General features: G+C 41.6%; 1 protein-coding gene across 1 annotated transcript in view; it reads left to right on the forward strand.

The window, feature by feature from the left end:
* Positions 1-6,461: 6,461 nt before the first annotated feature.
* Positions 6,462-14,844, forward strand: part of mettl24 (methyltransferase like 24) — a 40,602-nt gene continuing 32,219 nt past the window's right edge. The window contains exon 1 of the mRNA XM_030720918.1: positions 6,462-7,255. Coding sequence (XP_030576778.1) covers positions 6,914-7,255 — 342 coding nt within the window. The 5' untranslated portion in view covers positions 6,462-6,913. The remainder of the gene's footprint in view (positions 7,256-14,844) is intronic.

Consider the following 14,844-nt stretch of genomic DNA (forward strand, 5'->3'; position numbering starts at 1 on the left):
CGTTTCCCGGGAAACGTTAGACGGGAAACCGGGAAGGAAAAAGTCGCGCGCGTCGATTTGACTTTCAGAAAGAAAAGAAGCTTCAGAATGTTAAATTTAAGGAAATATTGAGAGAAGGGTTCGTTTAATGCGAAAAGCATTACTCTTCATTTCAGGCACGTTCAGCCTCCGTTTAAGGCTTCAGCCTTCATCTCAAGCGTTTTAATAGAGGTATTACACAGTTGTACTTTTTTCCTCTTTAATTTGTTGAAATCGTAGGCAATGTGTTTACCCTAAGGTATTTTGTATTATATAATTTTATATTATATATTGTTATATTGCATTATAGCCTATAAAATATGCCTGCCCTGAACAATAAAGAAATATCTGTTTAACTTCGAGTGTTTCTTTCCTCGTTTGCAGCCGCTTACTAACAATCATGAATTAGGATACGGGCCTAATGTGTGAAGAAATTATCATGAAATAGATTGCTTTAACATATTTCGCTTTTAAAATGGAGTTGAGTAAAATGTATATTTTTTTAGGCTATAAGGATCGGCCAGTTTTTCAAAAGACGATCACAGCGAACCTACTTTAACCCTCAGACACGGTGTTATAAATTTGCTGTTGCCAGAATGGCAATGACCAAGTCGTAGTGCATTACTCAAGGCCCTGTGTTATGCCATATTATAGTGTAGTACGGTAGTTAACTTTTCAGTGACTATTACAGCGTTCCACTGGTGGAGATATAGCGCAACAGATGTCGCCACGACAGCGTGGCTGAGCCTTTATCAATGCTGTGGAGATGAACCGTATTGTTTTGCACCAGCAGTTGTAAAATAGCTTGTTATAATTCCATGTACAATGGAGGAATATTCGAATTATATTTGTTAAGGGAGTGTTGAGGAACGATACAACACCGCATAGCTCGAGCACTCGAATGTCCAGATGTAGGTTTTATTGCGTTAATCAAGCCGACGTTGCCCCCTACTGGGCATAACAGGACATAGCTGGAAAGCTACCTCTACAATATCACAATAGGTTAAGGCCGACACAGGCTTACACAGTCCCGTCGCCAGATCTCACTCTTAAGGGGGCTTATGAAATCCAACAGGGGGGGCACCACTATTATTAGCTTGATTAGTGATCTGGCTGGTTGGCGGGCCAGGGCGGGCCCAAGCGTATCAGTGGGCGGGCACGGCCCCCCAGGGCCCGCCCCATAGCGACGGGTCTGAGGCTACAGAAGGCCTAATTAAAATAAAAAATAAATAAACTTTTTCCCGGGATTCCCGGGAAATGGCTCGTCATTTCCCGGGATTTGATTCATGTCATTTTCGGGAAAAAATATTAAACCTTAACCCCGACCTCCCACACCCCAGCACAGGGCAGGGGGAGGTGAGCCCGGGGCCGCGGTGACAGCATCCCGGAGCACTGCAGCACCCGAGGTTGGCGCCCTCGCCCCCCCCGCAGAGGGCGGCCCGCTCCTCCTAGATGCCCATTCACGCAACAATAGACACAAACAGGCGACCGGCCATACTGGCCTGGGCATGGAAATGCAGTGCCCAGTCCCCCCCAACCACCCCACCGCGGCCCCATCCCCCACCCCACCCCCCTGCAATGCAGGCACCCCAGGGCCCCAAAAGCGTTAGACCGGACATCCCGACGTCAGGCCAACCCACCCCACCCGGCGGCGCGGCCGGGACAGCAGAGGCCCCCCCCGCGCCAGGGGGGCCCACCGGGAGCCGGCGCGGCCCCAGTGCCGGGGCCCCAGACCCCAGCCCCCAAGCCATACAGGAAGACCAGCCAACCGACCGAGGGCCGGCACCACCCCCCAAGCACCCCGCCCACACCCCAGGACCGAAGGCAGCACCATCCAAGCCCCCACCACCATCAACCAGGACAGGCACACAGACATCACCAGAAGGTCGCCCCAGGACCCCAGCCCCAGGAGGCTACCAGCTACCCAGGCCCCCGGAGTCCCCCCCCACCCCCCCACAAAGCACATCAGGAGCAGAGCCCGCAGCCCACCACCCCCACTAAGTAATGGAGCTGAGCAGTGGGAACCAAAGAGAGTCAAATTCCTCCAATTTGTTTTTAGAAGAAGCAGACATTCTCTCTAAACTAACATGATCTACTAATAAATTTCTGTACTGAGTAATACATAGTTTATTTTTTGTCTTCCAGTTCATGAGGATCATCTTCTTAGCGATGCACAAGGCAGTAAGAACTATGTGTGATATATTTAACTCCATAATTAATTCACTGACATCACCTAAGATGCATAGTCTGGGGGAAGTTGGGATATGACAGCTAAACCATGTGGATAGATCTTCACAAATCCTCTGCCAAAATCTTGAACTGGTACACAAGACCACAGAGCGTTGTAGATGATTATCCTCTGAATTGCTTGTACAGTGGGTGCATATGTTTGAGTGTGTAAGGCCATTTGGAACATCCTTTTGTCCAGTGTAGTATGTTCTATGGAGAATCTTATATTGTACAAGTTGTACTTGGGGTCTTTTAGTCATTTTGAAGATATTTAAACATATTTCTGTCCATAAAATTTTGATCCAGGTTGACAGAAAGATCACGCTCCCATTTTGTAATTGGGAGGGAAACTGAATCATCAGTTTTTATTAATAATTTATATAATTTTGATAGCAATTTTGGGGTACAGAGGTTAAGAAATTCTGTTACCCAAGTAGGCATTTCTAGATTCAATTGATTAAGGTTAAATCTTCCCTGTAGGACGGACTTAACTTGTTGATATTCCAGAAATCTACCGTTGCCAATTCTATATTTTGATATAAGTTCTTGGAACGTGATAAATTTCCATCTTGGATAATATGTTCTAAGTTATTTATACCCTTATCACGCCATAACGGAAAATTCAGCATTTTCTTTTTCTGACAAATATCTGGATTGTCCAAATGGGTGTTAGTTTACAGGGGATGAGTGAAGACTTAGTTATTTTTAAAAATTCCCACCAGGCTGTCAGAGAGGTATTATACTAAGGACTTTATAGCAGTTATGATGTTTAATTACTGGAACTAATGAAAGGTAAATCTGAGATTTTTATTTTTCCACAAAACGCCTGTTCTAGATCCAGCCATGGGTTGTCTAATGAATTGGATTTGATCCACTTTGAAATATACTGCAATCTACTGCTTAAGAAATAGTAATAAAAGTTTGGTAATTCTAGACCTCCACTGTGTTTTGGCTTTTGTAAAGTTTTTAGCTTATTCTTGACGGTTTGTTTTTCCATAAAAATTTTGAGATGTTTGAATCTAGTGACTTGAACCAAGGAATAGAAGGTTTATTAGGGATCAATGAAAATAGATAATTAATTTTTGGTTAAAACCATCATTTTAATGGCAGCAACTCTCCCCATAAGTGATATAGGTAAACTGTTCCAACGTGTGAGATCATCCTCTATTGTTTTTAATAAGGGGATATGATTAATCGTACCAAGTCTGAGAGCCTGGCGGAAAAATTTATGCCTAAATATCTAATATTTCCTGACTTTAGTGGGGTCCTAGAGGTTCTCTGGAAATTACAATTCAGAGGCAAAAACTGTTGATTTACTCCAATTGATAGAGTAATCAGATATAGATGAGAACTTATCTATCAGTGTGATAGTCTTCAAAAGAGAGCCTTGTGAATTCCCAAGGAAAAGTAATACATCATCAGCATAAAGGCTAAGTTTATGGTCCATATTTTCAGTTTGAATCCCTTTAATATTTGCATTTTGACGGATTGCTGCTGCTAGCGGCTCAATGAAATTACAAAAAGAGAGGGAGAGAGTGGGCAGCCCTGCCTAAGTGCCCCCTCTGCAGACTGAAACTTTGTGAAATGAGATCATTTGTCCTAACACGCGCATTCGGAGAGCTGTGTAGTGTTCTGATCCAGTTTATAAAGGATGAACCGAATCCAAAATTTTTGCAGAACTGCTAGTAAGAATTTCCAATTTACCCGATCAAATGCTTTCTCTGATCTAAAGACACGATTGTCGTCTCTAATTTGTTAATAGAACAATAGTCTATTATATTATCAGTCGACGTGTATTATTGGCTGAGTGCCGACCCTTGATAAAGCCTGTTTGATCTGGATGTACAATAAATGGAGTAATACTTTCTAATCTTTTGGGCAAGGGCTTTGCAAATTATTTTAAGATCTACATTAATGAGAGAGATTGGCCTGTAGCTGGATGGGAGTGTGGGGTCTTTGCCTGGTTTAAGAAGCAGGCTAATGTTAGCAAACAGCGTTTGCTTTTGCCATCACACTGACTTGTTTTCCCTCCACCTCCTCATTTGGGAAATAAAAGGAGGAAGGATAATTGAAATACCTTGTACATGCTGACTGTGGCAATTTGTATAACAGCGTGTTACCGTGAAATTACCAGCAGCTCTGCTTCGAAAATCATCAGGTTTAACATTTAAACATTAACAAGTAATTGACACATTATTAGCAAGGCTGCATGTTACATTTATGCCAACTGCTCTTTACAAATGTGATTGTCTTACATAAAAGGAGACAAAGTTATGACACAAACAGATGGCTGTAAATCAGAAAGTCCTGTCACCACATATGAGGCTGTGGTGTTAATATGGCGTGGAAGCTACAAACTGTAAAACATGTATAGCTTATATATTATAACCTTTTGCCTTCAGGCTATGTTATTCCAGTGCAGTGTTGATGGTGATCAGTGGAGTTTAATCCAGTGTATGAAATGTTGCTAACTTTAACTGCTTTACACACACACGCACACACATATGTATATGTGTATATATGTGTGGGTGGGGGGGCATTTTGGACCCCAGTTGAAAGTAAACACACAGTAGCCTTCACCTCTTTCTGACACAACTGGCTGCTTCCCACTGTGCAAAACCTCAGTACATTCATCCAGACATCAGTACATTCATCCAGACATCAGTACATTCATCCAGACCACAAACAAAAAACCCACATTGATTTTACAGTGCAGATTAGCCTGTGTTAATCCAGTTTGCTCTAGTTTTTCTGCATTGTGTGTTATGAAACCTGCATACACCACTGCAGATATCAGAGCAGCTGCTGTTTACAAAACACCATTGAGTGAATTCCACCTGCAAGTAACCTGGACAGGTTTTCTAAATGTGTAAAGAGATTTTCATTTCTGGATCTTCCTTTTGTAATCTATAATTAATCATTTCTACAGCAACTATGAGCCTTTTTTTGGATTTACTCTCTCCCTCTTAGAGCTTATTGTGTTGTTTTAAGCCTTGCCAATATCAAATTTTCCCAGCAGCCACTTTTGCCTTTGTTTCATCCATCTATGAGAACTAGTCTCCCATTGAGACATTGCTTTAGAAGTAGATGTAAGTAGATAAAGTTTAAATGACCTCTCTCTGGACCCTGTTTTGGTGGAGGAGAGGAGAGGAGAAAAAAAAAGGGGGTGGCAGCCAGATATAAATGCATTCCATGTGGCAACTGATTTTGACCAATCATTACAATATGTATAACACTGTCTGCAGAGAGGTTTTTCTGTTTCTCAAAAACCACAAAAGAAACATTGGTTTTGCTGTGTGTTTAATACCTGTGTTCCAACCTGTGTTTCAATGCATAATGTTAAAATTTCTGCATGCTGGATGACCAAATCACAAGACTTTTACATACTCATATTGTGTTGTAATCAATGCCATATGCAGCTATTGTGAATTAACCACAAGGTGGCAGCAGAGATTGTGTTATTGTAACTGGCATCCTTCATCGTCTCTGGTTCTCCAGATAGAATTTATTTGATTCACTGTAATTGCCCACTGTGCCAAAGCTGGTATTTAGAGGATTGCTTATACTTAAAGGAGAGTTGCTCTTCTTGCTATAACAGAAAAAAATCATTGAGGAATTTTTATAGCACTTAAAGAAACACCATAGCATACACAAATAAAATTAAAGAACAATATGTGATGTTTTTTCTTTGATACTGCAGATAAGAAGTACTTTAAATAGAAAAAGAAAAAGATTATTAGAAATGAAAGCTTCCGACAAAATGTTTGCGTATGAATGTTTGCATTCATACGCCCTTAAACTTTCATTTGTGCATGAATGTGGCCGTTGTATCCAGAGAGAGCCAACAGATGCTGAGAGGAAGACCTGCATGGCCCCGTTATGGAGCAGGAGACCCAGCCCATAACCGGAGTTACACAGTAACACGAGATTCTGCTGGGTGGGAGAAGCAGCACCAAGGAGGGGGCAGAGCAACAGATTGGTGTGTGTGTGTGTGTGTGTGTGTGTGTGTGTGTGTGTGTGTGTGTGTGTGTGTGTGTGTGTGTGTGTGTGTGTGTGTGTGTGTGTGTGTGTGTGTGTGATGTGAGCCTCACCGAAAGAAAAAGAAAGCAAATTAAGGGGGCGTGTGTGTTTAGGTTAAAAAAAAGAGAGCGAGAGAGAGAGACTTACAAGTGTGAGGAGGGAGTTTTCCAAAGTTTTCAAAAGGGTGGCGCAGACTCAGTTTGCAGAGCCCTCAGCAGTAACATGCACACAGTCATGCAGGCTAGGGCGCACAAATGTGCATGTGCATGTGTATGTGTTGGTTGATGAGCAAAGGTGTTCTTGAATTGTTTGCCTTTCATTAACTTACCGGTGTTGGTCTAGTGGTGGATTCTAGCCTTGAAACAAACGTCTGGAGAAGAGAAGAGAAGAGAAGAGAAGAGAAGAGAAGAGAAGAGAAGAGAAGAGAAGAGAAGAGAAGAGAAGGAAGAGAAGAGAAGAGAAGAGAAGAGAAGAGAAGAAGAGAAGAGAAGAGAAGAGAAGAGAAGAGAAGAGAAGAGAAGAGAAGAGAAGAGCTCCTTGACCACAAAGAGAGTCAAAATGGGATAGAAGAAGCAATCAAACTGAAACTCTGAGTTGAGGCACTGGACTAAGGTGAGCCAGAGAGACAAGGAGGACAAAACAGTGGATGGACATGGGCAGAGAGCGACTCACTCTGGGATTGCTGCTGCGTTTGGGCATTCTGCTCACTGCAGTGTGTGTGTGCATTCATATTTACCTGGAGAGAGGTTGGCAGGGTACCTCAGCACCCTTGGCTTTAGGAGGTCCAACCAAATCTAATCAGAAATGGGGTCAACAGAGCAGAATGAAACAGGCCTCTGCAGAAGAAGCAGAGGAGCTGGGCAGAAGCGTTAAAAGGAGAATTTCTTATGTTCGCAAACTGAAGAAGGACAGTCTGGTTAGGAAGACGGAGGAAGACAGAGAAGGCCCCTCACCACAATGCTGCCCTTCTCTTCGACTACACAGAAAGGTATGTTTAATATACCGCTGACCTCTTGGCTCCTAATTGTTGTGTTTAAGATTGTTGTAAGATTACCTGATCCTAGATCAGTGGTGCGGAAGACAGAGAAACTCGGGAGCATTGAATTAAAGCTCAGTAAATCCCAGGAGGATGATGATGGAAGAACAGGCAGCAGAATCAATGCATGTTCAACAAGTGCCCCAGAAATGCTTTGACGTCAAAGAAGGGGGTTTGGGTTTGCCACTCAGACTTCTGGCACTACAGGACTGCCGGCATTTATTGTTTTGGGACAAGTTAGCGGGTGTAGGCCTAACACACAAATACAAATGAAACACTCTCCTAATGCATCAGCTGTAAATCTAATACAGTCAAGTCTAACAAAGGACAGTTCATGTTGTGTCTTTTGGAGCAAACATGGCTTTTCACACACTCAAACACACACATGCATAAACTCCAGAAGCTTGACCCCGTGACCCATAAAGGGTGTGCTAGCGCAGCAGCTTAACAACCCTCCACTTCCCTCCCTTTTGCTGTCTCTTAATGCATTTCATGCATTCCTCTTTGATTCATCTCTGCTCTTCACTGCTGCCTTCATGTTGTCATTTGATCTTCCCATCCATCATTCTTCCTTTTGTTCCCCTTTCACTGCCAATTTCTGTCAACCTTCCCACACACACACACACACACACACACACACACATGCGCACACACACAGGTATTCACTGTTCTTGCCCTCAATGAGCTTCTTCCTCTCCACTTTAGTTCCCCATTCTGTTACTTTGGGGTAATAAATGCTTCTTCGCCTTTGTCTTTAAATCTTTAATGACCTAAACTAGAGACAAAGGAGGACCAGCGCAAGAGTTTTAAATGCCATGAAAATCACTGCAGGGCTATCATCACATGCCTTGAGATAGGCACTTGTGCACCATCAATATTACATAGCACCATATGCTCACGCCGCCTAATTTTTAACATAGAATTTGTCTCTTAAGATGCCCTGGAGGTGCCCCGATAAAAATTTCTGTGTCATGTGCTGCTGCTATTTGGCTCTCTCTCCTCCTCCCTACCTACTCCCCATTTTTCTCCCTTTCAGCTCTCATCTCAAAGATGCGCGCTAACTCCTTTGCTCTGTCATGTTACCTTGTCCCTCTCATCCTCGTTTTGCTTTCTCATCTCTGCTGTCTGAATCACTTTAAAACTTCAGACTCACCTCCCACTTCTAAACCCATCGTTCTCTTACGTTCTCTCCTTTTCTTTAACTTCTCTCTCTCGCTCCCCTTGCTCGCACGCTGCTTTCTTCTCCCCCCTGAACATATTCATGCATCACAGATAAAAATAATGGGCTGGAAAGCTGCAGGCTGCTGTTCTGCAAGGAAGATGACAAGGACTTCTCCAGCGACCTTGATGAATAGCAATGGAAGAACTTAAGGAAATTCTCCTGTGGAAGCTCAATTATTGGAGGGCAGGATGAAAAGCACAGGCTGATGTTTCCTAGAAGCACAGAGGAAAATTACATTTTAAAACCTAATGTAACCTTAATATAACCTTTTCATATTTTTATTGTCTGTTATCCAGTTTTGGTGTTGATTATGATGACTGCAAAATAACTGTTTAGAGTATCAACATATAAGTATTATGCAAATATCTAAGCTTTACACTTACCGGAAACAGAACTGGTTTCATTCTCACTTTTATCTGCTTGTGAGCTGCTGTTAATAAAAGTAAAACCTGTTTAATGTTCTATAAAAGTAATAATTACATCTATAGTAAAGATAATTGCACTCTTATACTTCTTTATATGACTGGATGATCTTCAAGAATTACATAAAAGACGGGGACGTGACCACATCCATCTCACAGGCAACTTATGAAACCAAACGGTCGTGACCAGACGATTAATAGCATGTATTTGAGACAGTATTCAGAGCTGTAAATTAACGCTGCAGTAATGAAACTCATTCTGAGGAGAGGAACTATGATAAAGCTAGACTGAGTGTTAGGAGTTATGCTCAAATTATAAAATCTGTTAAAGAGCTGCTGAAAATGCTACAGGCTGCACAGGGGTGCAGTGGTTAACATCGTTACCTCACAGAAAGAAAGTCCTGGGTTCAAATCCACCGGGCCAGCTGGGGTGGATGCCCCAGTTCTCTTAAAGTACTCTGGCTTCATCTTGTTGTCCAAAGACATGCACGTTAGGTTAACTAGTGAACTGAACAGACATCACCTGCCTGGATAGACTCCAGCCCCCTGCTGTGACACTGAATTGGACAAGCAGTAAAGAAAATGGATGGATGGACAAACAAGGTGTCATCCAGATAATCAAAAATACATAAGATCTGGCAGTTTTTTTTAGGAGCTGCTTTGCAAAGTTGAATTGGTGAGGATTTTATATTTAAAATAAGATGAATGAAGAACGAAATAAAGTCTGCATTTAGCAATTAGGGCTAAATGATATACAGATATATGGAAATATCTGTATAAAGCTGTCTGGGCAAATCAATACAGAATGTTTTCACTTTCACATTAGCTGCGTAGCCGATGACATTTTTACTGCATACCAACAACTTAAGTGTCACCGCTTCATAAACACAGCACTCGCTGATCTGTCATCTTTGCTACACTTTGAAAATGCCAGAAGTTAAAGATTTTCAGCTTTGAGGCATTTTCTGAGCAAGATGAAGCAAGGAGTCATTAGAAAAGGCAAATCTCGTTTTAAAGCTCATTCAAGGGGGGTGGGGGGTGGTAGGAAAGGTTGCTTACTTGAATAACAGACTGTTGATGACAAATTCTGTCTCCCTTAATAAACTGTGCATGTATGAGTGTGGATGAGAGAGAGAGCCCCTGGGTCTGTTTTATAACCAATCTAAAGGAAATGTAATCTCTTGGCCGTCAGACATCCACATTAAAAAACCCGCATGTGCATCTTCTTAAATCATTTTCCTTGTGCAGGCTTTCTTCCCCACTGGGAAAAGAGTAGAGGGGTGAGTTGGTAAATTATAGAGAGACATAAAAATGTGTTGGACAAAAACAACAGCAGCAGCAGGGTTGGAGAGAGAAGCACAGAAAACCAGTGTCTGAATGGCAGAGTGCTGTCACTTTAACACACTTACGGAGATAGCAATGTTACGTATCCCATGTCTTGAAAAGGGCTAAAGAGAGAATGAAAGAGGAAAGCAAACACGACAGGCTCTGATGACTCAGCCTCCTGACTTTAACAGCAATAAACAGACTGCTGGCCTTTTCTCACAATGACGCACATACAAAATGCATAACCTACACACTCCAACGCACTTCCATCTCTCAAGCTGAAATGCTGGCGGCTTGCAAAGTCACGAGAAGTCACCATATTATATATGCTAATTTAAGCAACTATTGTTCCTATGCTGATTCTGCTGCCACTCAACAATGTATAGTGTTATCATAATTAGGTTGGAAGGTTTCTGACAAAACGTGTACAATTACACAGCTCTGGACAACAGGTGTAACAGGTGTAATGGTGACTGTGGCCACCATCCCAGTTTTATTCTGTAACTGGCAGAATGAGGGGGTAGTATGATGATATAATGTCATACACTATATGGACAAAAGTACTGGATCACACATTACACATACAGGAGCTGTTCAGCCATGAAAGCCAAGGCCATGAACTTCCCGGGCACAGTTTTGTGCTGATGTTGATGCCAGAGGAAGTGCTGAGATTCCTAAAAGCTTGCCATTTTGTAACACCACTTACAATGGGAATATTTAGGAGGGAAGAAATTTCACAAACTGACTTGTTGCAATGGTGGCATCCCATTACAGCGCCATGCTCAAGCTTGAGAATGACTTTACAAATGTTTGTAAAGGCAGAATGCATGGCTAGGTGCTTGATTTTATAAATCTGTGGCAATGGGACTGAAAACACCTGAAGATTAACATGCGTGGCCCAATGCTTTTGTCCACAGTTGTGGATGTCAGTGTCAATGTTTATCTATGCCTCTGTGTTGGCCCATATTAGACTTTTGACCTGCCCAGTGCATACTCATCCTGTTACTCAGTGTCAGCCTAAGGCCTTCTGTAAGTACCTGCAAAAATGAGGGTGGGCTGTTTGGCTTTTGTTTTCCACAATATCTGCATATGTTAAATCCAGAAGATGAAACACATGAATGTGTGATTTTTTCTTTTGATAGACACCACACAAGCATTCTGTCTTTGCATGTAACAGCTCAGGCGCACTACTAGTGAACAACGTGTTAATTCTGTCTTTGCTGTACATAAATAAATGTACAGTATAGTCAACAGTACAATGATAAATGTAGACTGTCTGCCCATCTCAGGATTCTTCCTGCCAAGGAGTGATGTTGTGGTGAATCTTTTTTTTTTATTAGTGAAAGTGTACAAGCATAAAAATATGTTTGTATGTTATATAGAAATGTTAATACAGTCACACTGACAATATCAAGTTTTCAGTTGTGTCACATTAAGACACTTCATACTGAGGAAAATGGATAATTAAATAGAATTTATACAAATACAAAGTGTATACTTGCCATTATTTTTGGTCGTCTGCACTCTGCTTAGAAAGCCTTTAAGCTCAGTGGCAACAACAGGACGCATCATATTCATAACTCTTGATACAATGAAGCAGTTTCAGTCAACAACTTTGCTATGCGGCGAGGGGAAGAAATCTGTGCTTAGAGCAACTTTCATTGATTTAAGCCCATACTTTCTACTCAGTCCAAATGCTTCCTGTCAAAACAAAAAGCGATTATTAATTGTTATTACTCTCTGTAGTGCAACTCTCACCATCACCTAACATTGAAAGAAGTCAAAAACATCTCAAAAATCATATAGAAACAGACTATACATCATAAATTGCCACAAGTACAGGAAGTCACTTCATATCCATCTTCTCAGGTCTCCGTTCCCTACCCGCTTTGTCCCATTTCACAGTGTGAATGTATTTTGAGAGTGTGGGAACTGTAAAGCTTTTATACGGGAATTCTGTGGCGGCATCATTCAGCCGCTGCTCGTAGATAAGCCAGCTGCCATTCACATGTCAAACACACTGAACCTCAAAGCCCACAGGCAGGCTGTAAATACAGTAGATCATGAGCGAACACCATGGATTCGCTTTTCATTTTAGAAGACTTTATACTATGAAATACAATAACATCCAGCAAAAATTATCATCCAGTGACAGATTATATTACCAATGCATCTGTCTTTTATCTATTTTTATATTAGGGGACTGCTCAAACTCTCAACTGAAAACAACAGACAAATTCTCCAAATTCTAATTCCTATTGTCTGCAGCCTAGAGTCAAAATGAATCCATTTACAAATGCAAGAGACAATAAACAGTGATAAACATATCAGTCTTTTCTGGCACGAGTAATTCAAACCACTAAAACCATTAATGAAAGATGATCAAAAATACAAACTAGAAGCTTGTATGTTGCCTGTGGGGATAGAATAAACACTATTAGGCTTTAAAACTTTTGATTAGAATATTTAAAGAATAACCAACAAGCCAAAGAGTCTCCAGTTTTATTCAAATGATTCTTTTAATTAGCTGAGACACAAATTCATCTATTTGCAAAGCAATTTTTAATTACTTTTGTTCAAATGGGTGACAGCTCCATTGTCAATAAAGACCATGTTCTTCAGCATTGATTATTTCAGTTTTAGGATAAAGCGAGAACAGAAAATGCAGTCCTGCTCTAACCTCTGCCAGGCAGTATCAGGCCCCGCCAGAATTTCTAAAGCAGAAACCCGATGACCCTCCTCGTGTCTCGGAAAACCAAAAGACCTGGCTCAGCAACAAGAGAATGAGGAAAGGGACTGTTGAAAAGAAAGAGAGAGGTTGACTTCTGTAATCCCAAAGGTGTGACTCGAGTCAGGTCACAGCCACCCTTAAGCACCAGCTGAGACTTCTGGGGAACCAGGGAGTCACAAGAACTCAAGTGCTGGTACATCACCTGCCTGGTCTTGAGCTAAAAATTCCATATCCATTAGCAACAATGTATGCTGCAGTTGAACTATTTATAACCCGATGTGAACTCCACAAAACCAGCCATTTAAAGACTGAATTTGTAACACAGGAGCTTAAAAAAATTTGCTTAGTCACTGTATATTTTCTTCTCTTTAGTAAGAGAGGTTTATTTCTGTCTTCAGTCACTCAAGCGACTGAAATGTAAATACAGAGCTAGTCTGGTACACCCACCAGAAATAAATAGAAATATAGACAAAAGCATTGCAAAGCCGGTGTGCAAAGCCTGCACAGTCTAAGAAGGTTTAAAGGACCATACCGGTCATGCTTGGTATGTTTTTAGCGCGTTTGCTACAAACTCCATTGCATTACATCACAGTGTACTCCATTAAAGTGAGCATCGAGTCTGCATCACTTTTAAAAATAACACATTTGCCACACGATTCTGCACACGAACTGTGCATAAATAATGCAGCGAATAAAGGTTATGCACACACTATTTTCACCTAGAGTCACTCCACAAAGCAACCAGACCCCTTCCCATTTTGCACACTTTAGTATACTGTGGATTTAATTACAAATGGATCAAACTGGCATGTTTTTCCATCAGTTTACATTCAGTAACCCGTGAACGCATCTGAATCACGCAAGTCAGGCAAGATTGTGAAGCCAAGGCAAATGAATGCAAACAAATGGCTCCAAACAATAAACTCCACAGAAAGCATGCAGGATTTGCTGTCAAACAGATGAAACTTGCAAGCATGCTAGTATAGTGTTTTAGGATTGCATTGGCCACATTGAGTGCAAAACCTGCTTCCTGTAAATGATCGTTCTTAGGCAACAGCAGGAGCAGGGTTATCCACTTTTACAGCAGGATCACAAGCACCTCACAAGCAGGCTGCATAGCCAGGTATGCAGTAACTGCAGGCAGAAGAAATCAGAAAAAGGCAGTAAACATGTTTAGACATACAGACCATTTGATTTTCTAAACGTTTGGATCATTTCACTGCAGTGACATTGCAGTGGATATTATGCAGATATTACCATCTACCCTGGAGAAATAAACAGCTCTAGACAGGCACTTAGCTTTATTTTCTCTGTATGAGATTAGTATCCAAGTCCAACCAAAAGAAAACAAGCTGCCGGGGGGGTCGTGCCAAGTTATGTAGGGGAGAGCACAAAGGGACCTTTCAGATAATCAATCATCCATTTTCTTCAAAGTTTACAGAAATATGACTATTTCATTTTCATGACCAAGAACTTTTTTAGGGGGGGTGTTAACCATGAGAAACACTAAGAACACATAGTCGTGGTGGAGCCAAGAATATATTTATACTCTTTTTAGTTGTCAGACTTTTGAGATAACAGCTGGGAGCCTTGAATCTCAACTTGTAAATGTGCTACTCTGTACAAACCCAACCTCAAACCACATGTTGCTGGAGGAAAATCACAAGCTACTCAGTGCACTTTGTATTACAGTGAGTCTGCTGTGTGAGCTAGCTGCCATCACACAAAGACACCCACTTTGGGGGGGGGGGTTCAGTGTCAGACTGTCAAGTCCATCGTCTTGAGCGCACAATACTGCCTTCAGACTTGTCTGGAACATTCCAGAAAGTTCTCAGCCTCC

Source organism: Archocentrus centrarchus, chromosome 24, assembly GCF_007364275.1.
Source record: "Archocentrus centrarchus isolate MPI-CPG fArcCen1 chromosome 24, fArcCen1, whole genome shotgun sequence".
In the NCBI taxonomy this organism is placed as follows: Eukaryota; Metazoa; Chordata; class Actinopteri; order Cichliformes; family Cichlidae; genus Archocentrus; species Archocentrus centrarchus.